The sequence below is a fragment of the Neofelis nebulosa genome, chromosome 1 (genome assembly GCF_028018385.1).
Source record: "Neofelis nebulosa isolate mNeoNeb1 chromosome 1, mNeoNeb1.pri, whole genome shotgun sequence".
Classification (NCBI taxonomy): domain Eukaryota; kingdom Metazoa; phylum Chordata; class Mammalia; order Carnivora; family Felidae; genus Neofelis; species Neofelis nebulosa.
The window spans coordinates 127,632,171-127,646,093 of NC_080782.1; the positions used below are offsets into that span (position 1 = coordinate 127,632,171).

The following is a 13,923-nucleotide window of genomic DNA, read 5'->3' on the forward strand; positions in this document are numbered from 1 at the left end:
CACCAGCAGAATTTTTAGTGAACATTACAGACAAACAAAAATGTAGGACGCTATCTCAGGGCATGAGAAAATGAGAAAAGACAACACACCCATTAGCTACTGAAAACTGTTACAAGTCCACATGTATTTGGTCCAATCCAAGAGAGTAAGATCAGTGCTAAAATTCCCTAAAATAGAATTCAAGATCAAGAATTTTGTCCTTATGTGCTCAGAACTGTATGCTTGGAGAAACTACAACTATTACAAACCAATCTGAAGGATGCAGATTATCCTAGTTTGACATACCCACAGAGACACTTTTATTTTTTATTTTTCTTAAAATGTTTGTTTATTTTGAGAGTGTCAGAGAGAGCGTGTGCGAGCAGGGAAGGGCCGAGAGAGAGGGAGGGAGGGGAAGAGAGAGAGAGACAGAGAGAGAGAGACAGAGAGAGAGAGAGAGACAGAGACATAGAGAGAGAGACATAGAGAGAGAGAGGCAGAGAGAGAGGCAGAGAGAGAGAGAGGCAGAGAGAGAGAGAGAGAGAGAGACAGAGAGAGAGAGAGAGAGACAGAGAGAGAGAGACAGAGAATCCCAAGCAGGATCCACGTTCAGCATAGAGCCTGACACGGGGCTCCATCTCACAACTGTGACATCATGACCTGAGCCTGACTCAAGAGTCAGACGCTTACCCAACTCAGCCACCCAAGCACCCCTAGGGAGACACTTTTAAATTATCAAGATCATCACATACTGTGTATTGTTAATGAACACTGGAAAATACAATGGTCATACAAAATGTACCAACACAAACAGCAGCAAAACACCTAATTCTTTTGCAACATCCTAAAATGGCTGTCATGTCTTACTAAATGACTAGGTAATTCTCTTAGGAAACTGAATGTTAACTAGAAAATCTTTTGAGTTCCAGCACTCACAGTTGACAATCATTGCAAAAACTAGTTATATCTTTGTCTCGGTAGCTATAAATACTGAATATAATTTGTCTCTCACCCGAAGGTTTGTACAAAATATATTTTGAGAAAGAACTGCCATCAGACTGAATTTAGGACAAAGTACGAAAATTAGTTTTTAAACAAATACCTAACAGCAAGTTAAACAGCTGACACTTAATTCCTTTTAGAAAGACAAAAAATAAATAACTGCATCAACTGATATTTCACTGCAGTAGAGAAACCAGAAATAATATACTTCCCTATGGCTCCATCTGCAAGAGTAGGCATTCAAAGTGAGAAAACAATGTGTCCATATGGGACACGCCATTAACAAAATTTGGGAACTTTATAAAATCTACTTATGATCTTTCTCCAGGCAAACCAGTTCATCAGACCTAATTAAAGATAACTGGAGTGCATTTTAACCTTCCAAAGTCTATGATGATGTGACAATCATTAAAGTTAAAAAAGCAAAGACTTCAGAGTCTGAGAAACCTAGGTCTTAAACCTTAGGCAAGGTACTTAAACTTTTAGAGCGAATATCAACTTCTTTCTCCACCTATAATAACAGGAACATTATCTCACATTGTTGTTCTGAACTAAATGTAATACACTATCTTTCATCATAGTACCAGTTACACAAAAGGCACTCAATAAATGGCATTTCATATCATAAATTACATGAAAATATTTAAGTCAAATATGGTTACTTCCATATTTTGGTAGAACTTTTATTATTTTTTAATGTTTATTTCAGAGAGAGAGAGAGAGAGAGAGAGAGAGAGAACAAGCATGCACACACAGGGGAAGGGCAGAGAGAGAGGGAGACACAGAACTCGAAGCAGGATCCAGGCTCTGAGCTGTCAGCACAGAGCCCAATCTGGGACTCGAACTCATGAACCGCAAGATCACGACCTGAGCCGAAGCTGGCCACTTAACCACCTGAGCCACCCAGGCGCCCCTAGAACTTTTATTTTTAATTCCTGGTAATACAGAATTTAGTTGTTTGGTCCAATAAATGATCCAGTGATAATTAAACAACATTTCTATTTTTCCAGATTACCTACTTTACTTCACAGTCATCGAACACAGTCTTTGTCTGTCTTCAGAATGTTGATAACCTATTAGAATACTCTGCCTTTAACGTGTATAGGACCCCCATGAAACCTTTCAACTTAGCAGCATTTGGCTTCATTCTGAAGTCACAGTGGCAGCCACTCAGTGTAGTTAGTTGTACATATATATTTCTATAATTTCATCCATTCATTTAATAAATATTTACTGAGGGTCTATCATATACCAGGCTCTGAGGCAGGTTCTGGGGATGAAGCAGTAAATAAAAGAAGCTAATTACCCCCTTTTCATGGAGTTTGTAGTCAAGATAGGGAGAGGAGGGAAGGGCAGAATATAAGATGATCTATACTATGTTGGACTGTGATACACACTATATACAAAAATCAAGCAGTGAGAGACAGAATGTAGGATGAAAGGAGAAAGTGATTTTTGTTTCATTATTCTTAAAGGATTATCTCCCCAAAACTGTGTTTGCTTTTTTAAAAACATTCAATTTATTCAAACTAAAAAAAAACAAAACCAGTTCATCCATTTCTCCTACCCCTTGTCTCTGGCAACTACCAATCTGTTCTTAGTATCTATGATCTTGATGTTTTGTTATTGTTGTTGTTTTTAAGATTGCACATATAAGAAAAATCTTATAATATTTGTCTTTCCCTAACTTACTTTACTTAGCGTAATAGCCTCAAAGTCCAGTCATGTTGTCATAAATGACAAGATTTTATTCTTTTATGGCTGAATACACCACTTCTTTATCCATTCATCCCTCAGTGGACACGCAGGTTGCTTTCATATCTCGACTATCATAAATAATGCTACAATGAACACAGGGGTGCGTGTTTTCAAGCTGGTGTTTTTGTTTCCTGCAGGTAAGTACTGAGAAATGGAATTAACAGATTATCTGGCACTTCTATTTTTAATTTTTTGAGGAAACTCCATACTGTTTCTCACAGTAACTGCACCAATCTGCACCAACAGCGCATGAGGATTCCCTTTCCTCCACATCCTCGCCAACACTTGTTATTTCTAGTCTTTTTGATAGTAGCCACTCTAACAGGTGTAAGGGGATAGATGACACATTTTGGTTTTGTATTTCCCTGAAGATTAATGATGTAGAGCATATGTGGCGGTGGTCACGTACATGTCTTCTCAGGAAGAATGTCTATTCAGGTCCACTGCCCATTTACTAATTGGAATGTTTGTTTCTGTGCTATTGATTTGTAGGAATTCTTTATATATTTTGGAGATTAGTTCCTCATCAGATAGATGATTTGCAAATATTTTCTCTCACTCGGTTGGCTGCCTTTTCATTTTATTAATGGTTTGCTTTGCTGTGCAGAAGCTTTTTTGTTTGATGTCATCCCACTGTTTCTTTTTGCTTTTATTGCCTTTGCTTTTGGTGTCAATCCAAAAGCCAGCACTAACCACTGTCAAGGAGCTTCCTGCCTATGTTTTCTTCTAGGAGTTTTATGGCTTAAGGTCTTAGGTTCAAGTCTTTAATCCACTTTGAGTTAGTTTTTGTGTATGGTATCAGTTAGTGGTCCAGCTTCATTCTTTCGCATGTGGCTGTCCGGTTTTCCCAACATCATTAGTTGAAGAGACTGTCCTTTCCCCACTGTACATTCTTAGCTTCTTTGTCGTAAACTAACCCTCCACCTAAGTGTGGGTTTAAGTCCAGGCTCTCTCTCCTGCTCCAGTAACCTATGTGTCTGTTTTTATACCAACACCACACTGCTTTAATTATGATATCTTTAAAACTGTATGTTAATTATACTTTAATTTCTCAAAAATTGTTTAAAATATTACTGTAGCTCTTTGAAATCAGGGAGTGTGATGCCTCCAACTTTAGTCTTTCTCAAGATTGCACTGGTTATTCTAGGGTCTTTTATGGTTCTATACAAATTCTAAATTTGTTCTATTACTATGAAAAATACAGCAACTCTCCTTTTTAAAAAACATATGGTCCATGGCAAAATAAAATCTAAAACTCTTCTGGATATCAAACAATTACCAAAGGATACAGTCAAAAATAGCTACCTCTTAGCATGTAACAGTTCACCCAGAGGGCCAGTAGTATAAAAACAACTGCTGATTCTCGAGGAGTAATTTTTTTGTATCAATAAAATAAATTCTTACCTGGGAGCTGAAATGGACTTCCTGGTCCAGAACTTGCTGGGGAATTGGGATATGTGCTGCTAGCGGGGGAAGGCGGATAAGGGCTATTTGGAGATAAGGGGAAAGGAGTGTTGTTGGGCTGGTGGAAAGAATCTGGAAACGTTGCATTTTGTGGCATGTGTGGCTCGTTGTGGCTCAGGTTTCTAAACTGAACCAAAAGGCTGTGTTGTGGATTGAATTCATTGTGACGAGGCACTAATACTGGAGGTAAGACTGAAAGACAAAAATCAAAAGTCCTCTGTCAGCAATAACTAAAGCAAACATCCCATACACACTAAAGGGTAGATAGAAAGGATTCAGTACAATTATAAGCCCATTAAAACAATTTACTTTCAGGAAGGGCTGCTCTGTAGAACCTTGAATGTGTATTTACATAATAACTAAACCAAAAACTCTTTAAGGATTTAGGCCTGTATACAGAACTCTGGAAAACAGAAAATACAGAGAAGACACCACTCCTGTTCAATAGGAGAGAAGGCATGTTTAAAAACAACAATAATACAGAGAATTTAATACAGTGAGAATTCAAAGAGGTGAGCACTTCCAGCTAGCAAGGGATCAAATAACACACTATGGGAAAGACAATACCTGATGGGACCTTACAGAATGAGGGGTGCCAGGGGCAGAGATAGTAGAGGAGGAGATGGGGAGACTCCAAGAGGGAGACAGGAAGGCACAGACAGGTGCCCCAAACACTGAACTAGGAGCTGAGATTAGAGACAGACGTTGAGGTCAACTATGAAGATGCCTTGAAAGGCTCTATGTTTTCAATTTTGAACATTTCATTTTTCTTACTTTGAGAGATAACACATTTTAGGTTCTTCAGTAAAGTTTTCCCTAGTGAAAACAGTAACATTTCCTAGGCAGAAATCTTCCATTCAAAATCAGTTTTCTAAACATGATCATAATGCAAATACATCCAACAAAGCCTAAGTATTTTAAGAGACGTATTTTTAAAGAGATGAACTTTATTCAAACATTCACTTTCTTTAGAGACCCAAATGACCAATCACATAGAAATGTCTACCTTTCCCTATAGGAAATCAAAACCAACCTACTTTCTTTAAACTCCTACTGGAAGTACCAGTTTATCTCTTTTACAACTTTCCCATATTTGTCAGTGCAATTTTACTTCCAACAATCTCACTTTGACTCTGACATCATTCAGCAGCAATAAAATCAATTTTTTTTTTTTTCAACGTTTTTTATTTATTTTTGGGACAGAGAGAGACAGAGCATGAACGGGGGAGGGGCAGAGAGAGAGGGAGACACAGAATCGGAAACAGGCTCCAGGCTCCGAGCCATCAGCCCAGAGCCTGACGCGGGGCTCGAACTCACGGACCGTGAGATCGTGACCTGGCTGAAGTCGGACGCTTAACCGACTGCGCCACCCAGGCGCCCCTAAAATCAATCTGTTTTTAAGTTAACTAGGTCATAGTAGGGATGTACCTGAGGAATCAGAGGCTATATAAGTCAGCATTTGTACTGTTTTTTTGTCTCTTTTCTTTGTACTGAATCAGTGTTGTAATTACATAGTTAACATCTGATTACAACTGTTTTGCTCGACAGTGTATTACCAACTGCTGTTCCCTCACAGAATGATGGGACAGCTGCCATGGGAGAGCAGGGCACTAGACAGTAAGAATTTCTATGTTTAGCTGGCTAGCAATCTGAAAGACTTAGTGAAATAACTATTTAAGAATTCAATCTAGTAAGGATTCCTTTCCTTCTTTTTTTTAGAGGCAGAGCTAAAATCAGTGACTTCTCTCTTTATATTATTTTTACACACTACTTATTTAGAAATTATTTTATTTTCATGCAAAATACATGGATAGTTTAAAAAGAAGCTACAAGAGATAAACACAGCAATTTCTAAGCCTTCTATACTGCTTTCAGAGACAACAAATTTAAACTCTTACCCATTTCTTCTAACATTTACTTTGTGCATTGCTAAATAGTATGCTTATATTGCTCTTATTAATTTGTGAAGACACTGCAGATTTGCTCTTGTGGCAAAGGAAGTAGCTTTCTTGTATCATTCTACCCCACTCCCATTCCCCTTCCCCACAATAAAGTTCCAAAAAAACTTTTGGTTAAATGTACAAATATTCAATCCTGAACCAGATATGTACTATGATTATATGTTTTCTTGAACAGTGCTTTTAATAAAGCTATTATTGACCTGTTCCTTCATTTGTTTGATCTTAAGTACGTACCACTGATATTTCCAGGGTCTAAGAGTTTTGTCAAATTCCAGTCAATACTATTTTCCAGATGCTACAAATAAACAATCTACTAACTCATTTCTTCCCTTGGACCCTTCACCCTTCATTCTTCTACAATCTACACTGGTTGCTATGTTAAGTCTCCCAAAGCTCTCAAGTCCTTAGATGTCCCTTCTCTTTTCTCCTGCTGGATCCCATTTCCTAGATCTCATCCTCTATTAGTTACCCTAAAGAAGGGTAAAAGGAAGGTGAATTTTCAGTCCTTGCATACATGAAAATACCTTGTCTTTTGTTCGTCGGCCGACAGATTCCAGAATAAACAACTTTTTCTCTCTTAATTTTGGGGGCACTGGTTCATTGCCTTCCAGAACCCAGAACTGCTTTGAGAAACATAACAGTCTCACTTCCAGTCCTTTGTATATGTCCTTTCTTTTCTCTGTGGGAGCTTTTAGAATCTTCTTTTTTAACCGTGATATACCAGAATTTCACGTGTGGGTCTTTTTTTTTTGGATCTCTGACAGCACCATCACTGCCATTGTTTTTGCATTTTCCAGAGACTTTTTTTTTTTTTTAACCATTCTGGGCTTATATTATCTCCATGTGAAATCCAGATAGCCTCTAAGATGGCCACCGTGGTTCCCAACTCTCAGTATTCACCCCTGCATAATCCTCTCCCTTTGAGTGTGAGTATTGTATCTGTGACTTGCCGCTAATAGAATGTGGCAAAGGTGACAGGATGTATGTGATGACACAGTATAAGAATGTAATGCCCTTCCATCAAGAAGACCCTCTCTCTCTTCTTGTCTCTGAAGTGGGCTGCCATGAATGTGAGCCACCTATGAAAAAGTGGCAAGCACATGAAGGCAGCCTCTAGTCAACAACCAGCAAGAAGAGCCCAAGAGCCCACAAGGAACTAAACCCTGCCAATAATCACACGAGCTAGGAAGCAGGTCCTTCCCCAGCTGAGCCTCACATGAAACCCACGCCCTGACCAACACTTTAAATACAGTCTTGCAAAGGACCCAACTTAAGCCATGCCTGGACTCCTGGCTCATAGAAACCGAGATAGTAAACGTGTATTAAGCCCCTTAGTCTGTGTTAATTTGTTATACAGCAAAAGATAACAAATGTACCAAACTAGTATCTCAATTTATACAATTCATTCATTAAAACAAAACACAAAACTTACTGTGCATCATCTACTGAGTGCAAGGTAATACTACTATTCTAAGCACTGCTGATGCAGTACAGAATGAGACAGAGGAAGTTCCTGCTTACATCAGTCAATAAATAAAAGAAAAAGCTAATTCGGCATCAAGTAGTGATGGGGGTATTTGAGCAAGGGCTGAATGAAGTAAGAAAATGTGCCATGAAAAGATGGTAGGGGAGAAGAAGTAGAAGAAATAGAAAAAAAAAAAAAAAAAAAAAGTCTAGCTGCAGGGGTAGGGCAAGTCCATCGAAGAGAGGAAGTCTGAAGAGAGGTTATGTAGAAATCTAAGTGTGATAAAAGTCTCTTAAGTGTTTTGAGCAGGCACTGACATGATTTGGCATCCTCTAAAGATCACTCTGGCTGCTGTGCAGAAAACAGAATGGGTTGGAGGGAAAGAAAAGAGGCAGAGAGACCTATCAGGCACTACTTAAGATGAAAGATGAATGTGGTCTATACTAGAAGAGTGGTATGAGAGATGGTAAGAAGGGACACTATCAAGATATATTCTGAAGGCACGCAAATAGCATTTGCTCATAGCTCAAATTCAGGACTTCGGAGAGATAAGTAAAAGAAGACGTCAGTAGTGATTACATGAATGCTTGGTGCCATTTACTTCAATAGGGAAAAATGGAGGAAGAAAGCACTTGGGGAGGGAAAAAATCAAAAGTCCTACTGAGATATAGTAAATAGGATATGTGTATGAGAGGGATCAAGTGGAGGTGTCAAGTGGGCAACTGGATACAAAAGTCTAGAACTCAAAGGAGAAGTTCACTCTGGAGTTCAAAGTGTAAGCACGAGCTTTCAGACAGTTTTATGACAAGTGAGAGCTAACAGAGCCCATAGAGGAAAAATATGGATGTAGAAAATGTCTAGGAACTGAGTCATGTGAAAACAGGAAAATAAGCCAAAGAAGAGACTAAACAAAAACAGCCAATGAGGTAGGAGAATGAGAAAAGGGTAGGGTTCCAGAAGCCAAGAAAGAAACAGTTGTGAGCGGGAAGGAAGGAGATCAACCATCAAATGATGTTGAGAAGGAAAGGAAGAGGAGGACTGGGAATGAGCCCTCTATCCAGAAGAAGGCATCACAAGTAATCTTCACAAGTCAAATGGTAGGGAAGAGAGACCAACTAGGGAGGGGTGTCCAGAACGAAGGGGAGGGCTAAAGTCCTGCGGAGGTAATAAAAATGGAGACTCCTATAAGAGGACTAGGGGAAAGAATGCAGGAGACTGGGGGTGAGGCGATGTAAATGAGGTCAAGACCAGCATTCTTTCTGAACTTTTATTTTAGGATGGGCAGTATCAGGACATGCTTGTGTGCTGACAGAAACAGTCTAGTAGGGAGGGGAAATATAATGCTGGGGAGACGGGGGTACCTGGAGGAACAAAGTTCTTGAATACACAAAAAGGAGTGGGATGCAGTACACACACGGAGCTCAGGTTTTAGATAAAATAGAAACATGTCACCCACAGGAAAGGCAAAGCACATATACAACTACCTCTGCCTGATTCACACACACATGACTGACTGCTTAAGGTGGACATGAATTAGAATTAGCCACTTGGGAGCTATATTATCTACATATAAAAAGCTAAATTCAAAAGCCACTATTCCTTCTGAGATTAAAATCTTTAAGAAGGAAACACAAGGCTAATATAGTCTTTTAACTACTAAATCACTGAAATGTAAATCAGCAAGAGACACGTTTGTTTAATTCTTCTTAGAGTAAAACCTACCTGGACTCTCCACTCTCTTATAGTGGTATGGGTTGATACAAACTTCCTTTTGCTTAGATCCAAAAGGAAATTCACAAATATCCAATGGCTTTAGCTCGTGATGACTCTGCAAATCAGGCCAGCGCCAAACACGACAATATATAACATGGGGTAAGCCTTTTCTGTGAGAAACCTGCAGGCGTCCATCTAAAGATCTGGGAATAGTGACACATTTGCTTGGCTGTCCTGGACTGCTCAAGGCTTTCTCCAGTTCTTCCATGGCACCCTTTTTCTTTTTTAGCTTTTTCACCAAAGCATCGACTGCCTTTTCTGCCCATTTCTCCTCTTCATCACCTTGCTTCCAGCCCAACAATCGCTTTACTGCTGGACTAGTAAAGGAGAACAAGCTGGCCATTGACGTCATTTGATATAAATCTTCAGAGACCTTCCTGCAACTCAAAGTCAGTGGCTACTCAAAGAACAGCTCACAGATGAAAAGTCATATACAGGTTCTAAGCAGAAGTTCCCATTAAAAAGGGAGGAGTGACATTTATCTTCGTAAGTGCCATAAGATTCTTTCATTGGTTCAAATCCTGAAAGAGAGAGAGGAAAAAGGGTAAGATCCCTAACTTAAATGAACACAATTAACACACATCTAAATCAATATAAGCGAAAGGTATATTGTTTTTAAATGAGAACAGAAAACCATTACAAAGCAAACAAACAAACAAACAAAAACCTAAGTCTAGAGAAAGAAATTTTCTCTAAAGTCCTGTGACCACTCACTTCCTTTCTTCATACGTGAACAAATAATTCACTGGCAATGCCAAACGATAACCAAAAGCAAAAACAGACTGCTTGCTCTACTTCCTATGTATTATCCAAAAAATAGCCTCTAAACGTTTCCTTTCCTCAGGCCAGTAAGCCCCCAAATGCCCTTCAAAACTTTTGATTCTGAAGTACTTCTCTTCACTGAAAGTCATGTCACGTTATGTCAATTTTGAACATGACATGTCCTAATCTGAACAAAAGTCTTCACATAAATCTAGCTTTTCCCTAAGGTCATTATTGTCCATAAAATGTCTCACCGACTTTTAAGGTTTGGGCAAAAGCCATAGTACTACTTAAGTCCCATTATTAGGAACAAATTTTATCAAATTCTAGCTTAGTTTTTTTCTTAAGAGATAACAAGCCCTCAAATAAATCATAACACACATAATTGCCAGAAAAGTGGGAAGTATCTATTTTTAAAGCTAAGAATGCTGAGCACATTTAAAGGGAATGAATGCAAAGTTTAACCCAGAAAAGGGCAGTTTATAATTTTATAATGCCCATTGCCTTCTGTGATTATTTTCAGCATATTAAGTTAAAGAACCTGCGCTAGGCAGATCGCCCCTCTGCACCCTTAAGAAGCTCTTGGCAATGATGACAAGAGGAAGTGATGTGCAGTGGCACCGCACTGATAAGAAGAATGGGTATAATTCCCTGTGGTCAATACACAGCCAAGCGCAGACAATGAGTAGCTGGTGAAACAGCACGAGTAATGTTTGGAAAAAGGATGTCAGTAACCAAAGATGCTTCCTTTCTTGTGACCAACATTGCAAATAATGCCACATCTCTGCCTTTGACAAATTCTAGTCAACTCTACTGTCAAGACCATCCTGGATCGGGATACATCTTCCCAGAAAAGAATATGTGTGTTCAGTTAAAACCCAGGTAAATATAAATTAAAATAAAACGGAGTTAAATTCAACAAATAATTACTGACTGCTTGTTACATGCCATGTATGGTGAACTGCCATGATGGTGCTTAAAGAAGTCACTTCAAGTATGGCTTCATCTTAAGAGCCAACATGTACTTACTGAGAACCTACTAAGTGCCAAGCATTGTTCTGGATGCTGATCAACCAGCAGTGGCTATCCAGACTCCTATGAACCAAGGTTAGGACCTGGAACCATGCGGGGAAAGGTGTACAGAAGTAGAGGGAAACTCCTGTGTGGATGAACTTCCCCAGCCCAACACAGGATCATTTTAGCCAGGTAAGCAAAACTGGCTATATTAAACTAAAGAAATAAAACGAGAGACTGAAAGTGTATTTGTCGGTAACAGTTCACAGACTATAAAGTGTTATGCGCTAAACATAAAGAAGGGCTGAGCTCAGGTGTAGCTACCTCAAGGAAATAGGATAAAAGTCATTTGGGCCAGAGAGTAAACATAAGAAAGTAAACCAAAATATGGTTTGCTTGTCAAGACAAGAGAAATTTCAAAGGCATAGGGGACACAAACAACAAACAAAAATACGTGGGCAGACAAGAATAGAGCATTTCCTAAAATAGAGTACACAGGTCTGGCTGGATTGAGATCTTTATTGAGTAACAGTGGAACATAATGATGAAGGCTAGACAGGGTAGTGCATGCGTGCAGAAGAGAGAATAGATGAGCAATGGAGTGGTTAAGCTGAGAAGGGGAAGACGAATGGAGAGAAACTTAAAGACCAGATACCAGATTAGTAGTGAACCAACAGAAAATGCCTAATAAATTTTAACTACTTATCTAATAGCACTATCATCATCATCATCATCATCATCAAGTACTAACCATATTGCATATTTTAAAAAAGGAAAAGTTATTAATGCATGTAAACACAGAACAAAGTCTACAAGGCCACATAATTAATCACTGCATAGAATGGAGGAAAGGAAATAGAAAGGGGTCCAGTGTGATTTGTTTTATATACTTCTGTACTGTTTTAACCTTTTAACAAAGGGAATCTATTGATGCATTACTTGCACGATATCAAAATAAAAACACTAAACTAAAATTATGGTGAACAGAATTGAGTTACGAGTGCTGGCACTACAAGGAGGTAAAACTAATGCATGCTGTGCTACAAGTCAGGAAAGGACGGTGGTTTCCCTTTCAAAGGAAGGATATTAATTAGAAGGGAATCAGAGTTTCTGCCATCCTGGTGAAGTTTTACTTCTCACTATGGGGGATTATATGGGAGAGCTCAGTGTGAAAATACAGCTGGTGAGATACTTAAGATGTGTACTGTGCACTGTACAGTCTGTCTGGACAGACAAAAAGGATTGAGGGCTTAGTTTCCTTCCCATTTTTCTTCCCATCACCAATCAAGTCCCCTTCTCAGAGATCATCCTTTTATTTTGTCCTTCATGGCCTTCCAGAGAAAATTAACACAAACACACACATACACACACACACACACACACACACACACACACACACACACACTTCATTGACATGAACTGTGGTATTCTAAAAAGAAAAAAGGTACAGAAAAACATATGAACGATATATCCTCCAGATCTTCCCAGAGCAATATAGAAAGAGCTCCCACATTCTTTCTTTTGTCAGTAACAGTTCACGGACTATAAAGTGTCTACAGTATTCTACACAGAATTCTAATATAAAAGTAACCTTCAAAGTATGTCAAACTCTGTCATACGTCTGCTCAAAAATTATTCTGTGGCTTCCCATCACACTTGGTATCCAAATTCCTTAACATCACTTTAAAGGGCCTACATGAGCTAGCCTTTGGCTTCTCCTCCAAATTCATTTCTTTCTTTGTTGTTGTTTTTTATTTTACACCCAAATTAGTTAGCATATAGTGTAACAATGATTTCAGGAGTCTATTCCTTAATGCCCCTTACCTATTTAGCCCATCCCCCCTCCCACAACCCCTCCAGTTGCAGATTCATTTCTTACCATTGTTCTAGCTAACTTAATCACCCTTGACTTCTTTCCATTTCTCAAGTGTTCCAAGATCATTTCTACATCAGGACCTTTGCACTTGATGTTTTCTCCCCTGGAATTCTCCCTGATCTTATTTAACACGCTTACTCTTTCAATTAATTCAGCTACTCAAATGTCACCTCGTGAAAAAGGACTTCCCTGGCCACTTTATCTAAAAGAGTATACATCACACTCCCACAGCATTCCCTAGTCCCTGATTCTGCTAAATTTTCATGGTATTTATTCTAACCTGACCAAGATATCAATTTTATTTCTTTTTAGATATTTTCCCCACTGAAATGTTACTAGGCAGGTAGCTTTATCTTCCTTATCCACCATCATAGTCCCCTGGACCTAGAACAGTACCTATTTATTCAGTGAGTGAGCAAGCAAGTAGTGAGTGAGTGAACTAAAGAAAAGCAACTTGGAAAAAAATACATTCCTTTATAAGAGCAACTACATAAGAGTTAAAACATGGTTTTTATGGATATGCACACATATGATAAGAGAATATAAGTATGAATAAAAATGATACATAACCAATCTCAGGACACTGAGTACTGGGTACCACTGGTGAAAGAAGGATGAAGAATGGAAAAGCTTCAGCTGTGTTCTTTTAAAATCAGATTTAAAAAAAACCTGGCAAGTAACCTGATTTGTTATTTTCTCTCCTGTTTTCTCTGTTTAAATATGTCATAACTCAAAACATTAACTATTTTTAATTTTTAAAAAGTAGTATGATGAAAACAGAAAATGACCAGATTCAGTCCTTTATAAGACAGAAGACCATGAGCAAGTATCATTCTTTCCAAGTCTACTAACTTATCTGTACAAAAAGG

General features: G+C 38.6%; 1 protein-coding gene across 1 annotated transcript in view; it reads right to left on the bottom strand.

Moving 5' to 3' along the window:
• SMAD5 (SMAD family member 5) overlaps positions 1 to 13,923 on the bottom strand; it is a 48,941-nt gene that overhangs the window by 18,377 nt on the left and 16,641 nt on the right. The window contains exons 2-3 of the mRNA XM_058735976.1: positions 9,352 to 9,923; positions 4,144 to 4,395 (exon numbers count right to left, since the gene is read on the bottom strand). Coding sequence (XP_058591959.1) covers positions 4,144 to 4,395; positions 9,352 to 9,754 — 655 coding nt within the window. The 5' untranslated portion in view covers positions 9,755 to 9,923. The remainder of the gene's footprint in view (positions 1 to 4,143; positions 4,396 to 9,351; positions 9,924 to 13,923) is intronic.